Here is a 22,865-nt window from a genome sequence, read left to right as displayed (position 1 = left end):
AAAAAAAAAAAATGACGTAGAATCTGAAAAACACCGCATAACGTGGATGAACTTGGAGGACATTATGCTGAATGAAATAAGTCAATCACAGAAGGGCAAAAATTATATTAGTCTATTACCGTAAAAAGGAAATGTTTATATATGGAAGGACATTTTCTTTGTTGGCCTCCAAGGGAGGGAGGGAACACTGTTACATAGGTAGAGACAAGTATTGATTTGGGTGAAGTGAAGGGCAATGTACCAAATGTGAATAATCAACATGGTGGCACTGAGGAAGAGGAAGACATAGAGAGGTACATGGGAGGTACAGATAATAAAGACAAACCCTTGTGCACACACAGTATTGTGTTGTCAGTGAAGGCAAATACTGATATATAGGTGGATAGATGGGTGGTTAGTCTAAATCATTAGGTACATCCATGCAGGGGGGAGTGTGCCCAAGACCATGTATAGAGTTGGCAAACAATGTTTCTACAAGTGTATGTGTATGTTCTATAAGAATTCCCAGGTATACTAGAACTGACAAGGGGCAAGGTTGCAATCATGTCCTGGCCACAGCCAGCTACCAAGAAGGAGCGAGGAGTTGGACCTATGGGTTCGGGACCATAGTCTCAGGGGATATCAAGTTCAACTGGCATAACATACTACACAAAAACATTGTTCCACATCCTTCTTTGGCGAGTAGCCACTGGGATCTTAAAAGCTTGCAAGTGGCCATCTAGATGCAACAACGGGTCTCTCTTCGTCCAGAGCAAAGAAGAATGAAGAAAACCAAAGATTCATGGAAACAATTCGACCAAGCAACTGGTGCACCAGGCGATCCTCAGCCTATATGACTATGAGACCAGAAGAACTAGATGGTGCCCAGCTACCACTGTCAACCATTTGTAGGGGGTTCTCTGTAGGCGATTCTGGATAGAGAGGGACAACAATGCAAAACAAAACTCAAAATCATTAAAAAAAAAAAAAGAGGACCAGGTTTGCTGGTCTGACAGAGCCTGATGGAACCACTGAGACTACAGCCCCTAGTTGCCTTTTAGGTCTGGAATTGAACCCATTCCTGCGGCTCCCAGCCAAACAAAAGACAGGCATGTGAGCTGAACATTTATAATAGGTAGATCCACTCCTTGGAGAGATCAATCGTGGGAGAATAGAAGGGCTGTGTATGCACAGGGAGACAGCTTGGGGGGTCGGGGGCGGGTAGGAGTGCATGGGAGGGAAGGACACAGGGAAGAGGTAACTATGGGGAGGAAGTGGGAGGGGAGCTGTTGCATTGGGGGAAATTGCAGTCGATGTCATGAGACAAAGTGTATGTGAACTGCTGTATGGAAAGTGAATTTGCTCTGTAATCTTTCACCCAAATCACAATTAAAAAAAAAAAAAAGTTATGGACAGAGGTTCACAAACACCACTGTAATCTAGTAGCTAAAACACCACAAAATTGGACAAAATCAGCAGCTGTAGGTCAGCAGCAATAAAAGCAGTGCCATGCTTACAGCACATCCTCGTCATTGTGCAGTAACAGCAACTGAGTGGAGCTCCCGTTTTTACAGAAATAGATCTTTGTCCTATGGAGCAGCTGGAGGTTCGAACCACCCAAGTTTTGGTTAGCAGCCAAATGCCTCAACCACTGCATCACCAGAGCTCCTACATAACTAACTATAGTGATATTTTTATTAAAGAAAATAAATTTTTGCTGAAAAACTGCAGAAAAATTTTACAGATGGTCATTTTAGTATCACTCTCTCTGACAGTGCCACCCAGTGTGGTCCACATTTCCTTAGTGACACCTCTGGGGAGGACTGTGTTATCGTCGCACTTGTAGGAAAAACACATGCTTACAGAAAGCCCTGGATATCATTCAATTCTCTGCAAAGTCTGTCTAAAATTACTGCTAGGAGTGCTGAGAACGTCGGGACTACATGCTGTCAGAGAAAACACACCCAGTCTCTGAAGACAGCTGTATTCCCAGTATTCACACTCCCATCTGTGGGACACATCTGAAGCTGTCTGTACCCACACCCCCACCTGTGGGACACGTCTCTAAAGCCGACTGTACCCCCACCCCCACCTGTGGGACACGTCTCTGAGGCCGACTGTACACCCACCCCCACCTGTGGGACACATCTCTGAAGCTGACTCCGACTGTACCCCCACCCCCACCTGTGGGACACGTCTCTGAGGCCGACTGTACCCCCACCCCCACCTGTGGGACACATCTCTGAAGCTGACTGTATTCAGTGTCACACACTTCCTGAGACCTGCACCCCGGGGGGTAGATTTAGGGAAGGGTAGGGACTGTGAGCTGGATTCAGGTCAGCACTGTCCTCAGGCATTTACCTAACTCTTCTTCATTTTCTTCACCTGAAGATGAAGATGGTGAGTAAGTAATCTTAGAGGGAGTTCAGTGTTCTACCAGTTGATACGCTGTCCTGGGTTTGTGGGAAGGCTCTATCAGTTACTTGTCGTTAGTCCTTTCAAGGTTCAGTTCAGACACCACTTCCTTGTCACATAGGCAGCCAGCCCTCCCAGGGGTTTGCACAGATGACCTCTCTATGGCCCTGTCGTCGTATTCAGTTCCTCTCGGGGCCCAATGCAGTTTGGAGGCTCACAGATGTTCATGGGACATCATGTTTAACTCAAGAACCTTAACAGCAGCAGGTGACACCTCCCCTACAGGAGCCACTGGGGTTCAGGGGAGGGTGCAACTGGAACAGGCGTTGTGGAAGTGGCACTACTACAGGCTGAGAATGGGCACGGTAACCCTGTAGGGAAAGCATTCCAGCCCCAGGAGAACCCAGGAGCCAGAGGGACAAGCCAAGAGCAACTGCCCCAACGCTCAGCCCGACTGCAGGCCAACAGTACTCACGCTCGGGACCGTGGCACTCTTCTTGCGTTCAGGGATGTCTGCCTTGTTGGGATTGCTGGCATTCCCGAGCATGGGGCTGGCGGGAGCAACAACTTTTCCTCCCGCAGCACTGCCGCTCGACTTCCGGACAGGAATCCCATCTTCTTTGAGGTCACTGTCTGCGGTGCTGGTCTGACTCCTTTTGGGATACGCCACAACGGAAGGAATGGCCGGGCCAGCTAAAAACAGAATTCACTTTTTTAAAAAGTCAGAAGAGCATTTCACATTTGGGCCTGTGGAAAGAAACATGTTTGGTGAGCTCCCCAAAGACTGCATTCGTCTACAACACGTAACACAGTAAAATCCTTGAAGATGCTCCCCGTTTATGTATTTCCCTTATCAATGAGTTCAACTTTGAGATTTCACTTATTAGTCCCTAATATGCTACTTTTTCTTCAAGATTCTGCTCCACAACTAAGCTTCGACAGCTGGCCACTGGCAACAACACTGTACAGCATGTCACTGCACACTGAGTCATCAAAGGGGCTGAATGCAGGCAGAAAGGTGGCTCGCCTGGTGGGGGAGCAAATCACATCCTTTTCTGAATGAACAGAACAATACAGATTTTATGGACGATTTCTTGTGCCATTTTTTCTTAGACTTTAAGAAGAGCTCATAAGAAGTTTATGGGTGTCTAATAATTTTTACTGTGCTAAGGGGTCGGGGTGAGCATTCTATGCAGAAACCCTTCTAGATCAACAGGACTCTGAGCAGACTGGGGCTGGGGTGAAGCAGAGGGAAGCAAGCCCCTGGTGTGAGCAGCAGGAGGAAGTGGACACAGGCTGTCATCCAGACAGGGTGCAGGATTCCGAGGGCTGCAAGCGACCAGGTGTAATTTTTCATCTTTGGCATTAATAGTTGGGATGCAGATTTAAGTACTAGTTGTATTAACAGGTCTTTCTTGTAGGTGATGGATATTATTCTATCTCTGACAGCTTTGTATTTCAGGATCAATTTTGGAATGTTCCTTTTGATGAAGGTGACCATCCCTCTTGTCATTCCCAGCCTAGGAGACCATAAGACAGTCTGATTCACAATGGCCAGGACCAGTCCGTTTCAGACTCTAACGACTGGATCGTGATCTGTAAGCACTCCATTTCTAACAACTTTCACATTTCCTTTATTCTTACTTTTTAAACTCTGTATTCCAATTAACAAATGTTTGCAGCTGTTTCTTCTCACTCTGAATCATGCCTCATCAGCAAATGAAGATCCCAAAAGCTTTATTTCATCCACATCATTAAGGTCAGTTGACTCTACTTTGAGGCGGCAGGCTTCTCCTCCAGTGCATTTCTGAGAGTTTTCCAGCCTGAGGGGCTCGTCCTCCAGCACCGTCGCTGACAAGACTCTCTGTCATCCATGGAGTTTCCACTGGCCGATTCTTTCAGAAGCGGACGGCCCCCCTCTTCCGAGGCTCCGTGTGAACTCTGGTGAAGCGGACGGCCCCCCTCTTCCGAGGCTCCGTGTGAACTCTGGTGAAGCGGACGGCCCCCCTCTTCCGAGGCTCAGTGTGAACTCTGGTGAAGCCTGTCTGCTGCAGGTGATGCTGCTGGCACCTGAAATCCCAGTGGCACAGCTTCCGCACCACAGCATGTGCACGTCACCACAGTACAACAGAAGGACGGACGGATGGCAGTGAGTGCGTGAACGTGAGGAATGCAGTTCCTCTGCCGCATGACACAGAGAGGGTGCTGTGGTCACTGCAGAGCGTTGGCAAGATGGTGCTGCTCCAGCAAGTCCACGTGACACGGAGGTGGGGAGGACAGCGAGCAGAGAGCTGCCGACTGGAGCAGGGGGCCTTCCCAGCAAAAGCTTACGAATTTACCAAGGAGGATGGAGCAGTGGGGTCCTCACGCCAGTTCTCGTACAAAGGCTAAGAAAGAAATGTCAAGATGGGAAGGCCAGCCGGCCCCTAGCCCTAGGGGGTCATGGCCCAGCATTAGGATATCTGTGCAGGGCAGCTGCAGACTTACCATGGTCACTGTACCGCCTCTGCTTCTGGCTCGAGGAGACACTTCTCTGCACCTTGTGGTGAGGCGATTGGCCAGTGCTGTTGTTGAGGTCACTGCTCGGCCTGACCTTAGCAAGTGAGAGATTGCTGCTAGAACTGGAGTCACTAGCATCCAGCTAGAGAAAGTAAGAAAAACGGGCAAAGCACAACACGAGCCCAGAGGGCCCATTAGGACACTCAACTGGAACCCTCTCCTAATACAGTGCACTCAGAGAGAAGCCACGCACCGCACAGAACAGCAGTCCTTCACCAGGGGACTGGGGACACCCACCAAGGAAGTGCACTGTGACCTCCTCTCTAGGCCTTCCTGAATAAGCAAAATGCTCTATTTCATCTGTACTTTAACGATATAGGACAACTTATGAAAGCCAAGTTTGTGACAATATCCATCAGTTAAGGCTTATTATCTTGAAGTTAAAACAGTCATTCATAATGGTCATAGGAATTAATTTGTCATTTACAGGTACATTTAAAAAGAAAGTAAAAACATGTCACAGATATTTTAAAAAGCTAAGAAAACAGTTTCTGTGAAGTGAGAGTTTACACAAAGAGTATTTGCCATTTCCTCTAGGACTACTCTTACCTCTGACGATTTTCTCCCCAACAACAAGTAAGTAGCGGTGATCTCGTCGTATTTCATTTTACTAAGAGATTCTTGAATTTCTTCTTGTGAATATCCCATTCCCACCATAATATCTACAAGAAGGGTACAGAGCAGTTTGTGTGTTTGGTTTGGGTAAGCAAACATTTGTTTCAGGCTAAAATAACTTCCCTTGTTTGACCTAAAAAATGATACACTTCCTAACATGAAACGGTAGTTCACTTATTTCTGAGTTATTAGATGTTTACAAGAAACTGCAGCTAAGTTCTTGAAGATGACCAAACAGATAAGCTGATTCACGAACTTGTGCTTCTCTGTCCTATGTTCCCACCCTTGGCATGTCCTCAGGAATCATCACACAAACATGGTACTTGTACCAACACACACACATGCGGCTGGGCAGAGAAATTACCGATTCTCTTCTGGTCTGAGATGTTGAGCTCTGGTTCGACGAACGGCTTTAGCTCCTCCTCCTCGTGCCCTGCATTGATCCACCTGTCCCTCATGATTTGCTGAAAAGGTGAACTGTGTATTAGTAGCATAAAACCAGAAGGTACACAGATAGGGCAATACTTAGGAAAAGGGATTTTCAAAACTGCACTGATCATAACTCAAAGGGGAATTTAAAAAAAAATTAGTCTCAATTCCTAATTAAACCATCCCAGGAAGATCTTCGATACATCCCACGAACCAGGCAAATGTCTGACAATGATTTCCACTTATGTGATTACCTCCAGAGTGCCTCGTTTAACTGGGTTTAGCACCAGGAAGCGTTTGAGAAGGTTCTCACAGTCTGTGGACATGTAGAAAGGGATTCTGTATTTCCCTCTTAATACTCTCTCTCTCAGTTCCTAGGGGGGTGGAGGTGGAGTACAGAGAGGAAAGAAACAAGTGAATCCACTTTTAGGTTAGAAAAGAAACCTAAACCAAACCCTCCCCGGAAAGCCCCACGCCAACTGCTGTCACAGTCCACATTCACCCACGTTCGTCCATCAAATCCTTGTAGGTCTCCTAAGCCCACAGATGCAACAGCTCCCCCTACCTTTAGGTTCTGCCCGTCGAAAGGAAGTGACCCGCTGACTAGCGTGTAGAGAATGACGCCCAGGCTCCACACGTCCACCTCGGGTCCGTCGTATTTCTTGCCCTGGAAGAGCTCCGGGGCTGCGTATGGAGGACTGCCACAAAACGTGTCCAGTTTACTGCCAACAGTAAATTCATTGCTAAAACCAAAGTCTGCTATTTTAATGTTCATATCAGCATCTAACAATAGATTTTCAGCCTAGAGGGAAGACATCAAGACAAAATGAAATTTAACCAGAATATAAACGGAAGTGTCAGAATCAGGTGTTTCATAAAAGCTTTCTGTACGATCTAAAGTGAATACAGCCTACTGAGTGAAAGGAGAAAGCATTCTTCCCGGGGAAAAACCAGGAGATCAAAGGGATTTCAGCACTAATTTAAACTGCAAACGCCCCACAATTAAGAAAAACTGGACAACTTTTTCAATTATCAATAATAAAGGGTTTTTTAAAAAAACGGGTACTTGATTTAACATGGATAGAAAAGGGCTAACGTGCTATACAAAGGCAATGCCTGGGGGTGTCCACAAACCTCACCAGAGAACTCAGTCACTCCCCCTTATTTCAACAAGTCTCCCCTCCCCCGGTGATGACATTAATGTCTGGATATAAAATGGTGAACAAGACATACAGGACCCTGCCTTCAAAGAGCTCACAGTTCAGAAGGGAGAGACAGACATCAACAGCCACACTAGTGTCAATGTGGAGACAGGGAGGTGAGGGGAGCTGTGGGACCGGCATGGGAAGGTTCCAGAAGGCGTCTGAGAGAAGTGAAATCTGCGCCCATGCTTGGAGGACCAGAAGATGTAGCTGACAGCAGTGGGTGCATCAGAGGAAGGGTATTTCAGGAAGAACAAACTGTCGGAAAACCCAGAGGTGAGAGCAAGCTTGTTATTCAAGGACTGGAGGCAGTGAGCAGGACAGGAATGCGGGGAGGAGGCTGCGAGAGGCCAAGGCCCACTCACCAAGGGCTGTCAACTTTCACACTTAGGGCCTTGAGGAAGCCACTGAAGAGTGATCTGCCAGGGAAAAGATCGTTTGATTTGTGTTTTAAGACCATGCAGGCTGCAATGTGGAGAACAGCCATGGAAGGAAGAGGTGTGCTGGGGCAGTATCGCGACCAGACAAGAAGCTATGTGGTAGTCAAGCAAGAGGGAGCCGGGGGTCTCTACGAGGGTGGTGGTGACAGGGACAGAAAAGAGTGCACGAGCTCAAGAAACACTCAGGAAGCAGGAGCCAAAGGACAGTCAAGTAACTGAGAGGGAGGCACCCACAGGACGTCAGTCACTGGGATGAGAAACACCCCACTTTACGGGAACGGGTCGGGCTAAGAAGCGGCTGAGCCTAAAGAGTCCTTCTGTCAGTCAGATGCTGGGTCCCAGCAGAGCTCTGGCTGAGGGATGGATCCGGGCTCAGTGGCATTCAGGTGGCCACTGAAGCTGCCGGAGTAGATGAGGATGCCTTGAAGGTGGGGGTGGAGAGGACCAAGCATGCCAAAGACAACTTCGTGAGGAGCGAGTACCAAGTGCAGGAATCTGGACAGTGCTCCCAGAAATGGGGTTGTGAGGGTGAAGAGAGAGGAGGGATGCCTCCCAGAGGGGGACTGGGGAAGTAAGGTGTTTTGGTAAAAGGTGGCACAGCTTTGGGTGTGTGTCACTGCTGCCGTGACAATCAATGGGGAAAGAGGGAGGAAGAAGAGAAACAGCGCAGGAAGCAGCCAAGAGCAGCATGCCTGGGCATGAGGGAGGAGCAGGAGCCAGGTCCCAGAAGGAAGGTGGCAGAGGTGACCCTTCTCCGGGACAGGAGGTGAGGAGTGAAGGATGGTGCAGAGGCAGTAGAGCCTGAGGCCTGCTGGGAAATGGAGAGTTTCCTCCTGGTGCATCCATCCTTTCCATGAAATAGGAAACCCCATTCCATGCTGACGGAGGGCAGTGGTGGGAGGGTGGGGGCCCATCAAGGTCTCAAGGAGCCACTGCTGCTCAAGGCCAGGATGCTGGTGGGGGGGACAGGCAGCTCAAGGAGGCCGTCCGGGGGAGACGACATGTTGGGGAGGCCCCATGTGTTAGGCCGTGTGAGGATATTCCCCATGTGAAATGTGTCTAATAACCAGACCACCTTTTTCCTCAAGGAGTCCATCAGGACAGGACCGAGTCTCTCCTATTCAGTAACACCATCTACCTGTGCCCACGCAGCTCCTCACCTTGAGGTCTCTGTGGACGATGTGCTTCTGGTGGCAGTACTGCACCGCAGACACGATCTGCACAGGGACAGGCGAGGGTGACAGTCAGTGTCGGTGCGACTCACACTCAGATGAACACATCCCACCCACGTCCATACGCGACGTGCTCAGCGAGCACGCCCACGGGTGCGTGTGGAGCTCCAAGAACGACTGTCTTCAGGGGGCTGCTCTTCCCATTCTCTCCAGGTGCAGCTCTGCCATTCCAGCTGTTCTGAAGAGTGAGGCGGGGCTGGCTGCCCCAGGCCGAGCACCAAGGCTCCTCTGCAACCTGTCCGTGTCCAGAGACCAACTCGGGCCACTAGGCAGCGAGGGGCCACCTCCGGCAGGCTCTCCTCCATTAACTACTTATCCTGCCGCAGGACATGTGTGTGGGTTCAAGGAGAGCTAAAGTTACATAACCTCTGAAGATCACTTTCCTCTTTCTTAAAATGGAACAGTGGCGGCTGTGATGCCATGTCGGTGAGGATGCCCCAGTCCAGCAAACCAGGGCTCTGAACCAGTTCCTCCCAGTTCAGTCAAGGCCGACAACCAGAAGGGGAAAAATTATGGGTCCACAGCCTACTAGAAACAATCTCCCTTCTAGGAAACAAGGACAGCACACGCACTGCATAGCAACCAAATCTGTTGGCCGTTAAAATGCCTGACAAGGGGGCCTGACTCAAAGCCTACTATGCTGCTTTAAATGCGTGTTGCTCCCCACAGTCCTGGCAACAACCCAGTGCCCCATATCAGGGCTCACTACACCCTTCCCGCATCTCCTATTCCAGGGCATCAGCCCATACATTTTCCTGTTCCAATTAGTGTTCTGGTACACCCACATTTTACAAATTTGGGTCTGTTTCCAATTTCACCATGTTGGCCACGACTAAACTGGTTTTAAGCCCTGCAGCCAACAGTGTTTTCTTCTGTTTGTTTGTTTTTTACATTAGTCCACTCCTCATTGATCCTGGGACTAGTAATGCTAACTAAACCACTGTTTTAATGACATTTTTTCTTACTGTTGTTTTTGTTGTTATGTGCCGTTGAGTTGGACTGACTCATAGCGACCCCTCCTTGGGTTTCTGAAGCAGTATCACTATGGAAGTAGATTGCCCCATGCTTTTTCTAATGAGAAAAGTTTACATGCTCATCATAGAGATTTTAGGAAACAGATATATGTGTAAGCAATCCCCAATCCCACCAGCGAGACTGGGTTTCTTGTCGTTCTAGTGCATGCCAAAACACATGTGATTACACACATCCAAAACTGGGTTATAATGAAAACACTGTTTCCCCAAATCACCATCAACTCTTAACTGGAAGCCACCTGTGCCTACCTCTGTGGGACTTAAGATCTCAGAGGAGGCTGTTCTACAGGTTGAGGCTGAAGTTCAGTATAAGCAGCAAAGGGAAGTCACGGTGAGCTAGGACACGAAGATGCCAAGTCAGGGTCTCACCAAATGCCTCATCACGTAATGGAAAATGAGTATCTGGAAATCCAACCAACTTATACCTAATGCAAGGTGCAAATGCCCCAAGCCAAGATTGGAAGTGAATCGCAAAGCAGCCGTCCCCTTGGGCTGTCAAAGCTACTGTGAAACTCTGTAAGCATGGCGACTGGACAAGTGAAGCACTGCTTTCCCGAAACAAGGTGCTAAGTTGTCAGCTCGGCAAATTCTCTCTCACCACTGCCTGCTCCAACTTCTTCCCTTCTCCTGTTTACTAGCAGTGCTTCTCTGAGTTTTTCCTCTCGTATGGAAATTTCTCTTGTAGGTTTATGTTCAAATTCCTTCGAATGGATTCCACAACACCCTGTCCTTTCTCCAAGACATTCTCTTCCTTGAGCTAAGACTCTCAACGCCCACCTGCCACCACAGCCACCTGCCAGTCACGACGGCTGGCTCCTGCTTCGCTGCGTTCCTGCTTCAAGCCAGAAGCAGTTGCTTTAAAGAAGGCTGAGGACACGGGTGTCTTCCAGGTTAAAATCTGAAGGCTGCCCACTTCACTTTCAGATGTACAGGAACAAATGGAGGCAAGCACATCATCGAGCCCCCAAGAAAGAGGTGAGTAAACACGATGGAGCCAGGCATCTATTCTTTTTCTTTGACAAGAACAAGAGCTAAGCCAAAAAATTAAAGCTGCACGGGCAGAACTAGGACGGGACAGGAGGTGACTCAAGCCATCGGCTGACGAATCCATAAAGAAGGGGCTAACGGTGGAAAACGATGACACACAGCATGCCTGGTGAGCGGCCGGCCTTCCTCTCTAACAGGAACAGGAAACGTTCTCAGTTGACTTCTGAGCTCCTGACGGGCACAACATGAGAAGTCACAGATGGAGACACATCACGTTTGGTCCATGCAGGTTTAAATGAACTGCCTGAGGGAACCGGCATGGCAGGGAGAAAGGCCACATCAGTGGAGCCAGGCTACCCTGAGACGCAGGTCAGAATGGTGTGCTACACATAGAAACCAGCTGTCCAGGTCCACCCAACAGGGCCCTCAGATGAAGGCATCAGAAATTCTGCAGAGAATGAAAATCCACGCTGAGCGAGCTTCTCAGTTACAGTGAGCACCCTGAGCCTCAAGGTCAGTAAGCCGTATTCACAGAAAAGTGTACGGACAGGCAGCGCCCCCCAGGTGGGAAAGGGCGTAGGCAAAACACCTTGGCTTCGAGGCGGCTGATTTAGAAAAATTACGACTATGCTTATGGAGTGGGCTAAATAGCTCATCTTGGGACAAGGGGAAATCTGAGTTCCCTCCCACAGACACAGAATCAAACACTCTCAGGATGAGAAAGACCTGAATCCATCACATGTAACTTCCTCTTTTAAAGGCTGGCAAAGCTAAGGATCGGGGAAGTGAAGTGATCAGCCAAAGTTAGTTTCAAGTTTGGTATTTAAGAGGTTTTAATTCAAAGTACCATGAACACTTCTTAAGCTTTTAGATTAAACCTGGGCAACAGCTACGGTTACGCACACTTACACGAACGAGCACCCACGGGAGACCAAGCAAACCCAAGGTGGCAGTGGAAGAAGCCGGAAACTCAGCCCAAACAGGGCGGCTCCCAAAGCCCCCACCTCCCTTACTGACAACCGAGACTGAGTGAAACCAACAGTGAAGGGCTCTCAGAAGGCCAGCCTGCGCAGGCTCAGACGCAGACCTTGTCACCGCGGGTGCAGGGTTCCCTCCTTCCACCTCGGTCAGCGCTCAGCAGAGCATGCCTGCTTTTGTAAATGAAGTTTGACTGGAACGCCGTCACGATCGCTTGTCTAGGTGTGAGCATCTGTGGCTATTTCTGCACTGTGACAGCAAAGTGCGTCGCTGCAACACGTCACCTGACCCACGAAGCCAAAACGTTTGCTGTTGGCCCTTTACTGAAGGTTTGCCATTCGAGTCCAGACCACAGTACAAATGAATGATGAAGAACCCAGGCTGTGGCATCGATGAACTGGCCCTGAACACGGCAGCTCTGCTACTTGACACACATGACATCTTGGGTGAGCTGTCTGATCATCTCCCTGTGCCTCAGTTTCCTTTCTCTCTAAAACTGGGAGCCACGCTGCTCCCAAGAGCAATCCTCCTGCAGGATTTTCATTGATGCAGGTAAAGCACGCATCCCAGTGTCCAGCAGCAACGATCAATCAAAAAATAACTTACTATGGTCAAGTTAATTCCAACTCACAGAGCCCCCAGAGGACAAGAGGAAAACTGTCCCATAGGGTCTCCAAGGCTGTCAATCTTCACCGAAGCAGACTATCATATCCTTCCCCTGGGGAGTGGCTGGTGGGTTCGAACTACCAACCTTATGGGTAGCAGCTGAGTGCTTTAACCACTGTGCCACCAGGCTCCTAACAGGAGAGTCAAACCACCTTTATGCCTAAAATCTGCTTGTATTAAAACAAGTGTCTTGTTCAAGATTGGGGCGGAAGACAAGGCAATAAGGGAATCTCCAGTGAACAGATTAGCTTCTGTTTGCCCTTGGCTTATGGAAGACAACATGACTCAGGAACGTGGGGACTGTGACCCTCTTTCCTTGCTAAAAAAAATTCTCACTGTTCATTCTGAAAAATATGTTTTTTTCTCTTTTTTTTAAACTTTTATTGTGGTGAAAACACACACAAGAAGACATTCAGCAACATTGCTTCCCCATTTACGGCTCAGGGACGCTGATGGCACTGTCCCTGTTGGGCCACCGTCAGTGCTGCCCTTTCCCACAATACCCCACCACCGCTGGCATAATTCAGCACCCCGCCAACAAAAACGTCTCCATTTCCCCTCCCTCCTACTCCTGGTAACCACTAATAAAATTTGATTTACAGAAAACCCAACCCAACCCACTGCCATCCAGTTGATTCCGACTCAGAGAGACCTCCATTGGGTTTCCAAGGTGGTAAATCTTTACGGAAGTAAACTGCTGTCTTCCTTCCACGGGGTGGGTGGTGGGTCTGAATCGCTAACGTACAGGTTAGCAGTCAAATGCCTTAAGCACCGTGCCACCAGAGCTCCTTTGCTATGTTGTTGTTGTTGTTGTTTGCCGTCGAGTCGGCCCCGACTCATAGCAACCCCTCCTTGGGTTTCCAAGGCAGTATCACTACGGAAGTAGGATTGCCCAACCTTCCTTCCGAGGAGTGCTGGTTGCTATACGTGTCCATATACTTACATATACATATACATATGTAAGGAGCTCTGGTAGCATAGTGCCTAAGGCATTTGACTGGTAACTCAAGGCCTGGTGGTTCAAACCCACCAGCAGCTGCTCCTCAGAAGGAAGGCTGGGCAATCTACTTCTGTAGTGATACCGCCTCGGAAACCCAAGGAGGGGTCACTATGAGTCGGGTCTGACTTGACGGCATATAACAACACATATATGTAATATATATTTTGAAAAAAAAAAAAAAAGCTTTTAATTAACGCACCCATAGGTGTTTCTGATAAAGGCTCAACTGTCAAAAACTGAGGTAAAATGCAAGCACGAGACTGAAGTCAGGATCAGAAAGCGGAGAGCAGAACCCATGGCCGGCTGTGTCCAGCACAGGGCATGAAAGCTGCTCAACGGCGGACAAGGCCTGCTCCAGCCAGGGGACCTCAGAACCGCGAGAAGAGGCACCCACGTGTTCGGGTCAGCATGTAACAACTGCACGGAGTCATCTACCTAGAGGAGTGCTGCTACTCATACCTGTCTGAACTTCGCACGTGCTTCCTTTTCCTTCATCCTCCCGTGGGCAACCAAGTAGTCAAAGACTTCACCTATAATCGAGAGAAAGTAAGATAAGCACAAGTCCCACTGTGGAAAATCAATTTTCCCAAAAACGGATGGTGTTTTGCTTTTACAGTGTTTAATTTTTATTCTAAAATATGAAGATAGCCAGAAAACGTGAAATCTGAACAGAGCCATGAGTTTAATTACAGGCATTTAAGTTCAGTTCATCAAATCTTTCAGTGAGAGAAAACCCTTGAAATGAAATCTTCATGTTTAAATTACACAACTTTTACTTTAAAGGGTACGTGTTTCAATCTGCTTTAAGGAAAATGGGAAGTTAAGTCAGGTAAGTTATTTATGTCAGAGGAGGAGGCCCTCCCTGGAAGATGAGGAGGAGAAAGCATTTCTGGAAGACTACCAGTCAGTCACTGAGCGCCTGCTGAGCCCACAGGCACTGTTCTAGGAGTTGGGGAAACAGAGCAATGAACAAAACACAGCCTCTTTCCTCACGGAGTTTCCAGTCTAACAGCAGGACAGATAGACAAATGAATATAAAGTTTATGAGGTAACAAGTGCTATGAAGAAAAGCAAAGAAACAGGATGTGTGTATGCGTGCGCACGCAGGCACGCACAGGTGTTTTCTATGCACAGGCATTTGCGATTGTTGGGGTGGGGCGTGAACAGTGCCGTTATCTGGGAGACCAAGATTTCAGGCAGAGAAAGCAGCAAAGAGGGCCTGTGGTTGGAGGAGGTGAGCAAGGGCCAGAGTGCCCAAGAGGACACCAGGAGCAGTCCCAGAGGCTTCCAGAAGGGAGCCCAGAGGAGGGGACAATGTGAAATGTGAAATGATTGGCTGCTGTGGCTGTTATGGGGACACTGGGGGCTGGGCTCACCGAGGCAGGATGACTGTGGCTGGGCTAGAGTGGGAGTGGCAGTGTGGGGCAATGAGAGCAGGCCAGGACACAGTGTGAATGCAAAACAACAGAACTGACTGACATTTAGGTGGTACCCTAACCCACTGCCGTGGAGTTGATTCCAACTCACAGCATCCCCAGGAGACAGAGTAGAAGTGCCCCAGAAGGCTTCCAAGGCTGTCAATTTTTATGGAAGCAGACTTCCACATCTTTCGCCTGCAGAGGGGCTGGTAGTTTTGAACAGCCAACCAAGTAGCTCCCAGGTGGTAACTCCCACAATGTTAATTCACAAGGGAACAGAGGTGACACTTAACGGAAGGTATTAGTCCTGCCAATCACTTACCAATTTAGAATAATGAAACCACCCCTCTGACACCAATACAAAGGAGTACGACTTCAGAAAATGGTGACAGAAAATGTTTTAGGGAAAGCAGCATGCCTGCTTCCTGCAGAGCAAAGCAGACATCCCCCAGGTAGTGGCAGCATTCCTGACACCTAGAGAGGCTGAGTTCGGGAGCGTAACTCAAGAGATTTGTGAAGAGAAGTCAGTCTGAATTGCACATTCATATTTCTTTTAAACTCTTAACCTTAACCTCGACCACCTGACTCTTAAACAATGGACTGGCAGAAATATTTTCATAGGATTGTGTAATCTTTTAAAAGGCAGTAAATATTGTTACTCTGCACTGTATGATGAATTATGAAGTTAAATGCCAGACAGTAAAATGTCAGCCTTTTCTTAGCATGTGACTCTGTGTTTGCAGAACAGGACACAATGTCGCACAGGTGGTCAGCAAGTCAAACAGCTACAGACGTGTGTCTGTCCAACCAAAGAATCCTGCCTTTAAACAGGTGAATGGGTTAAATCCACCAGCTGCTGGAGAGTAGGTTGAAATACTATAGAAGCCTCGAGGAGAGCAGACTGTGGAGGCAAAGTGTTGGGCCTGCAACCGCCCTCAGACTTGAAGGGAAATCAGGAACCCAAGAGGGCCCCCGCACACACTCTCCTCTCTTCCTCACTACACATGTACTAACGCTCGGGCCCAGCAGCAGAGCCGACCGAAGGCTACAGGGAGAACAGGAGCTGGCTGCACTCGGGGCCTCTGAGCTTAGTGCCATCACTTCCAGGCTCGCCCGGTGGGGACCTGGGCGTAGAGCAAGCTCTGGGAGACTCAGCTTTATCCCTAAGAATCAGCAGCTGCCCTGAGTGGTTTCTCAGACTCTTCACAATTCTGAAATCCCAGGACTCGACCGAATCCAAGGGATCAGGCTGCATCACGAACCGTTACCGTTCACAGCGACCAGTGTGTTGTTAATGAGACACCTACCCTGGCGACAGACAGCGCTTTGCTGAGCTGCCTAAACAGCCACACAGGCCTGCAGTGTGCTCGCAGTGCTGACTCAGCACTGCGCTGGGCGGCCTCACAGCGAGCAGGGGCACTGGACACACGGGCCCCACGCCTGTCTCCTCCTCCTAAGTCTGGATGCTTCTCAGTTGTATCTGCCCCACCCCACACACCTCAACGGCCGTGAGCAGAGCTGTGACTAACCTGCCATCTGGAGAAGTGCTATAGTATGAGAGTACCCAGAGACGGGCCACACGGCCAGCACTGTGACTGGGGGGCCATGGTCCCTGGAGGCGGGGGGTTCTGTGGCCTGACACTGTGACTGGGGGAACATACGCAGCTCCCATTTCCTCAAGGGTAAAGCCCTCTCTGTCATGGCCTGGCCTTGCACACAGTCCCTGAGAAGTTCAAAGGCACTCAGGCCAGAGAAGGCGCCTGTCCATTACCGAGGCCACGTGAGCGGGGCTGTGCCACGCCTTTCCATGCTCGGCTTCAGCCACCTGGAACAAAGTGCTCACAACAGGACAGCACTCTGCTGGAACGAAAACCATGACCACACAGGCGGCTGTGCTGCCGCGGCCTCAGCCACGGGCCATCTCATAAAGCCAGCGTGGTTCTTGGGAAGAGTGCCGGCTCCATGCCTGGCACTGGGCTTGAGGCGGGCGGACACACACACACACACACACACACACGAGTCAGCAGCTCTGGGGCAGATGATGAGACTCAAGTGGCCCAATCGCTACAAGCCCAACCCAGTCTCAGCCTCTAAAATCAGTTTTATAAAAGATACACACTCTCTTCAGAAGGATGCCTACATGTATATAAACTTGAGGACAAATAACTGTCGCTGTTGTTATTTTTAAGTGTCACTGAGTTGATTTCAACTTACAGCAACCCTGAGACAGAGGACTGCCCCCACAGGGTTTCCCAGGCAGGAATCTTTACAGGGCAGCTCACTGGGTCTTTCTCCAGTGCCGCATGCTGCGATGGGTTCAAACTACCAGCCTTTGGGTTGGCAGCCAGGTGCTTAACCACTGTACCACCAGGGCCCCTTTGGCAAATAATTATTCGTCATTAATCTTTACTTTTTGGAAGGAAGGTTGGGCAATCTAATTCCGTAGTGATATCGCCTTGGAAACCCAAGGAGGGGTCACTAAATCTAATCATACAGATCCACAGTCAACACCCAGGGAAGCAGCAGCCAAGAAATCAGATGTCATATTGCACTGGGCTAATCTGCTACAGAAGACCCCTTTAAAGTGTTAAAGATGTCACTCCTAACCTGAGCCATGCATGGGAAAGCTAGACAATGAATAAGGAAGACCAAAGAAGAGTTAATGTCTTTGAATTGTGGTATTTGTGAAGAATACTGAAAATACCATGGACTGCCAGAATAAACAAATCTGTCCTGGAGGAAATGCAGCTGGAATGCTCCTTGGAAGTGAGAATGGCCAGACTTGGTCTCACCTACTTTGGTCATGGTGTCAGAAGGGACCACTCCCTGGAGAAGGGTATCATGCTTGGAATAATGGAGGGTCAGAGAAAAAGGGGAAGACCCTCGATGAGATGGACTGACACAATGACTATGACAGTGGGCTTGGCAGTGACTGTGAGGCTGGTGCAGGACTGGGAAGTGTTTCGTTCTATTGTACACGGAGCCGCTCTGAGTCAGGGCCGACGCAATGACAACAACAATCATATGCACAAATGACCATCATTTCTGGCCTTGGGGAATATGGGCACCAATGATGTAACACAAGGTCCTATTTACTTCAAACAGGCCAATACATTAACACAACAAAAATCTGAGAATATGGCACTGTCAGCGAAAAATGCTGATAGTGAGCCAGCTAATGGCAACACAGAATTGCCTGGAGTGTCACCGGTGACTCCAGGCAGATGCAGTCCAATCCTGGATGTGAAGTGAAACTCTGCAATGACTTACTGGGCTATGTGCTTCCTCCTAGAGGGCAGGAAAGGAAGCCCCCTGCAAACAGGAGGACGGGGACCCCCCCAAGACGTAAAACATGAGAAAGGAAACCTCCACACACACAAACGTGGGAAAGTAGAGCCCCTCACACGCAAACATGAGAAGGGAGACCCCCCCAAACAAACATGAGAAGGGAGACCTCCCCCAACAAACATGAGAAGGGAGACCCCCCCCAAACAAACATGAGAAGGGAGACCCCCCCAACAAACATGAGAAGGGAGACCCCCCCCCAAACATGAGAAAGGAAACTCCCCACATAAACACAAGAAAGGAGACCCCGCCCAGACATGAGAAAGGAGACGCTCCCCCACACAAACATGCGAAAAGAGACCTCCCCCAACAAACATGAGAAGGGAGACCCCCCCCACAAACATGAGAAAGGAAACTCCCCACATAAACACAAGAAAGGAGACCCCGCCCAGACATGAGAAAGGAGACGCCACCACACACAAACATGAGAAAGGAGACCCACCCCCAAACATGAGAGATGCCCCCCAAACATGAGAAAGGAGACCCCCCACAAACATGATAAAAGAGACCCCACACACAGACATGAGAAAGAAAATGCACCCCCAAACATGAGAAAGGAGATCCCCCCCAGAAACATGAGAAAGGAACCTACAAACACACAAACATGAGAAAGAAGACCCCCTCCACACAAGTATCAGAAGCCCCCCCCCTCGAAACAGGAAGGGTCTTACCTCCACTGGCATACTCCATGATTAGGTACAGAGTTTTTTCCGTCTCAATGACTTCAAATAACTTCACTGCAGGAGAGATGAGGAAAGGGAGGAATGTCTGTATGCACACTCGGCACACGGAAGCTCCACTGGGGACTGTACGGCTGTGCACACACCACCTGCACCACCCACCACCTGCACCACCCACCACCTGCACCACCCACCACCTGCACCACCCACCACCTGCACCACCCACCACCTGCACCGCAGGGCAGAGGTTATGAAGCAGGGATGTGTGCGCACAGCTGAGTCCGCCTATGCCCACCCTTCATTCTGTGTGGGCCACGGGGTCAGCTCTGCTCCTGCATGTGAGAGGCACTGCCCTTCCAGGGAATGCCAGGGACACTGACCCCACATCTCAGGACCAGGCTCCCTGTGACCACAGAACTGATAGGAAAACAGTAGAAGGGGTTGTGCTGCAATGAACTGACCGGTAGTCACTTCATAAAAGAATTAAATTTTGAACAGATCAGTGCGACTCGCTCCAGCAACCCCTCACTGGACAGAGGAAGAGTACTTCCACTGCTGCTAATTCACGAACGTAACACACCAGTGAGAAACACACACATCTTAAAATGAAACTGCACTGAGTCCTTGAGGCTATGAGGTCATCCTTCTGCACATCTCCTTTATTCAGACACATACTCATTAAAGTTGCACTTCCAGGCAATAAAAACTGGGGCGAATGCTAGTTTCTCGTGTTGCAGGCTATTTTGCAATGCTTTAATGCAGCATTACGCGCTACCATCAAGCAGGTCCTGACTCAGTGGCCCTGCAGGGCAGAGTGGCATTGCCCAGAGGGTGTCCAAGGCTGCCAGCCGCCCAGGAGCAGATCACCAGCTCTCTTCTCCTTTGGAGCTGCTGGGGAGTGTGAACCGCCCAAGGGTCAGCTGGCAACCGAGCGCTCAAACACTGCGCCACCAGGGTTCCTTCCATGCCGTATTAGATGAACAAAGTGCCTCCCAGAGAGGATTTCATAAAACAAGAAATGTGTCTCCTGGCCTGATGACTAAAGTCTGTCATTCCACTCCCTAGATGCAGGGGTATCCACTGTCAATGACGTGAAGACAGGCAAGGCCTTTCTGCTGGTAAATAACCCCCACGCAGCTAAGAACATCTGAAGTTCAACACGAACACTGGCTCTTCTGGGACTGGTCTATTATGACAGGGACTAAACACATCGCAATCTGTTACCACACACATGTCACTCAGTAGCAAGCACAGGGCTCTGAGAAGCGTCAGGGCACACCTCAATAGTTATGAGTTGCCATAGACTCAATGGCAGTGGGTGTTTTATTCACTAACAGGCCATATCTCATGGACTCTTAGGTACAGTTCTTCACGTTTTAACAATGACCAGGAGAACAGCTGCTGTCTTAAACCCGTGAACCCGCTACTGAGGGGTCAAATCCAACCTGACTCTTGGTGACCATGTGGGTCAGAGCAGAACTGTGTGCTACCGGCTTCTCAATGGCTGGTGTTTTGGAAGCAGGTCGCCAGCTTTTCTTGCAAGGAACCCCTGGGTGGACCTGAACCGCTAACCTTTTGGTGACATGCTCCATCATGTACACCACCAGAGCCTCTTTTTCTTTCTTAGTGGGACATACAACACAATGCCATTTACAATGATGGTGGCTTAGAGCTGATGAAAACAGATCTTTTTGTAGAAATAATCAAAGTAAGCAGCTCTGTATAAAAGCTTTTCTCTCCTGTGGTTCCCACATCGTTAACACTAGCTTCTGTTCCTGTGCCTCAGAAATTCCTGGGGAGGTCCTAACATTAACTGTCCCTCCTAACGTTAACCGTCACCCTGACATTAACTATCCTAATAATAACTATCACCCCTAACATTAACTATACTAACAATAACTATCTCCTAACACTAACTGTCACTCCTGACATTAACTATCCTAATGTTAACCACTACCCCTAACATTAACTGTCAGCCTTAATACTAACTACCCTATCATTAACTATCACCCCTAACATTAGCTATCCTAGCATTACCCATCACCCCTAACATTAACTATCCTACCCATTAACTATCAGGCCTAACATCTACCCTACCATTAACTATCACCCCAATGTTAACTACCACCCGTAACACGAAGTCTCCCAACATCAGCTATCACTCTAACATTAACTATCACGCCTAACATCTATCCTACCATTAACTCTTGCGACATTAACTTTCACCTCTAACATTAACCTAATGTTAACTACCACTCCTATCATTAACTACCCTACCATTAACTATCACCCCTACCATTAACCCTCCCAACATTAACTACCAGCCCTGCCACTTCCTAGGGTGGCCTCTGCTGGTAGATGGACCTACTGGGTGGTGTCCAGAGTGACCACCCCTAGAGAGGCGACTGGAGACTACAGGAGCAACACTCCAACTTTGTACCAAAGAACTCTACTATGGGGTATGCCAGATGGGAAGCTGTCACTGGGCTGCAGTCCCACTGTGCTCAGTACTGAGTCCTGTGCACCTTTCACCCGTTTCAGGGTTACGATGCCACAGAAGCACGGCCCTCCCTCATCGTGAAACCTCCGTGCACACCCAGCCCAGAGCTGCACAGAGGACACGTGTAGCAGACCCCGTGCCATGGAATCATCTGCGTCCAAATGCTGCGGGACAGCAGGTTCCCCTCCCTCCTCAGGCCTAAGTCACTGTATGAAGAGGTACTTCCCAGGTGCACAGCCACAGTAGGGGTCAGCCTCTGAAGGTCCTACCTCGGGGACTCCTGCCCTCTCCTAGCTCCTACTGACTGACAATCACGATCGCTCCTAATACACATACAAATCAGGAAACTATCGTTAATCTGACTATAGATGTTCCCACTGGACCAAAGCTTTAAATTCAAGTATATAAGACCTTAGGTTCTACCCTGCCTTCAGAACTTTCAAAAAAATATAAAGGATCAACATCTTGGATATATTTTACTAAAAGTGTAGGTGGGCATGGGGGTGGGAAGGAACTGCCTCCCATGCTCCCAGAATACATGTTCAGCTTTATGACAGACTTTCCAAAAGGCATTTCAGACCCAAAAGTATATAAGAAAGCAGAAAATACCTATGTTTGGATGGTTTAAAATCTTCATTATTCTTACTTCTCTGAAGAGCTAAAAAAAAGCACACACAATTCCCCCAACACAAGTTATTAAACATTACATTCCACTGTTGTAATATAAAATCCAATTACTCTTGAACCACCAATTCATGGCCAATGTTTATTAGTCCAGGCCTAAGACTAATCTGAAAGTCTGACGACTCTGGGATCATTTAAAACCTGTTATTGAATAGCATGACCACATGCTTCAGGTGCCCATCACGCAAGCCAGCAGAGGTCCCACCAAGGGGATGGCACCACAATTTCCTATTGATTTGGCTACCTTGAAGATGTAAGATCACACTGCGTGAGAACATCCTGTGACTGAGTTTCAGCCTGACTGAGCACAGCTTCTCTCCAGGGGCTCAAGGAGTCAGGCTTCACCAGGGGCGTTGGGACTGATAATCCCAGACCCGTCTCTCAGCAGCATGTGAATACACCACCCTTGGGAAACCTCACTGGGGAAGGCAGTGATTTAGCAGAGGCTGTGGTCAATCGTGACACTAATGCCTCTACGAACCATGCCTTGCATAGGTATGCTTTTGTGGAGTGCCCTTTCCACACTGGTGAGGGCTTGGCTATGGAACTTGCTTTGGCCAATGGAATATTAGCAAATGTGCAGCCAGCAGAGGTCGAATGAAATGCTTGGGCATCATGGCTTGCTCTGCAGAAAGGACGTGGTGGCTGGGCATCATGGCTTGCTCTGCAGAAAGGACGTGGTGGCTGGGCATCATGGCTTGC

At 49.0% G+C, this 22,865-nt stretch overlaps 1 protein-coding gene across 1 annotated transcript in view; it reads right to left on the bottom strand.

The window, feature by feature from the left end:
• MARK3 (microtubule affinity regulating kinase 3) overlaps nucleotides 1-22,865 on the bottom strand; it is a 140,123-nt gene that overhangs the window by 31,100 nt on the left and 86,158 nt on the right. Inside the window, exons 4-13 of the mRNA XM_007944571.2 lie at nucleotides 22,089-22,137; nucleotides 18,971-19,036; nucleotides 13,996-14,066; nucleotides 8,800-8,856; nucleotides 6,563-6,799; nucleotides 6,252-6,371; nucleotides 5,933-6,032; nucleotides 5,503-5,615; nucleotides 4,882-5,035; nucleotides 2,870-3,087 (exon numbers count right to left, since the gene is read on the bottom strand). Coding sequence (XP_007942762.2) covers nucleotides 2,870-3,087; nucleotides 4,882-5,035; nucleotides 5,503-5,615; nucleotides 5,933-6,032; nucleotides 6,252-6,371; nucleotides 6,563-6,799; nucleotides 8,800-8,856; nucleotides 13,996-14,066; nucleotides 18,971-19,036; nucleotides 22,089-22,137 — 1,185 coding nt within the window. The remainder of the gene's footprint in view (nucleotides 1-2,869; nucleotides 3,088-4,881; nucleotides 5,036-5,502; nucleotides 5,616-5,932; nucleotides 6,033-6,251; nucleotides 6,372-6,562; nucleotides 6,800-8,799; nucleotides 8,857-13,995; nucleotides 14,067-18,970; nucleotides 19,037-22,088; nucleotides 22,138-22,865) is intronic.

Source organism: Orycteropus afer, unplaced genomic scaffold (assembly GCF_000298275.1).
Source record: "Orycteropus afer afer isolate SDZICR_OR568_19922 unplaced genomic scaffold, OryAfe1.0 scaffold00128, whole genome shotgun sequence".
In the NCBI taxonomy this organism is placed as follows: domain Eukaryota; kingdom Metazoa; phylum Chordata; class Mammalia; order Tubulidentata; family Orycteropodidae; genus Orycteropus; species Orycteropus afer.
Note: the sequence above shows the minus strand (reverse complement) of the source record. Positions and strands in the feature narration are given on the sequence as shown.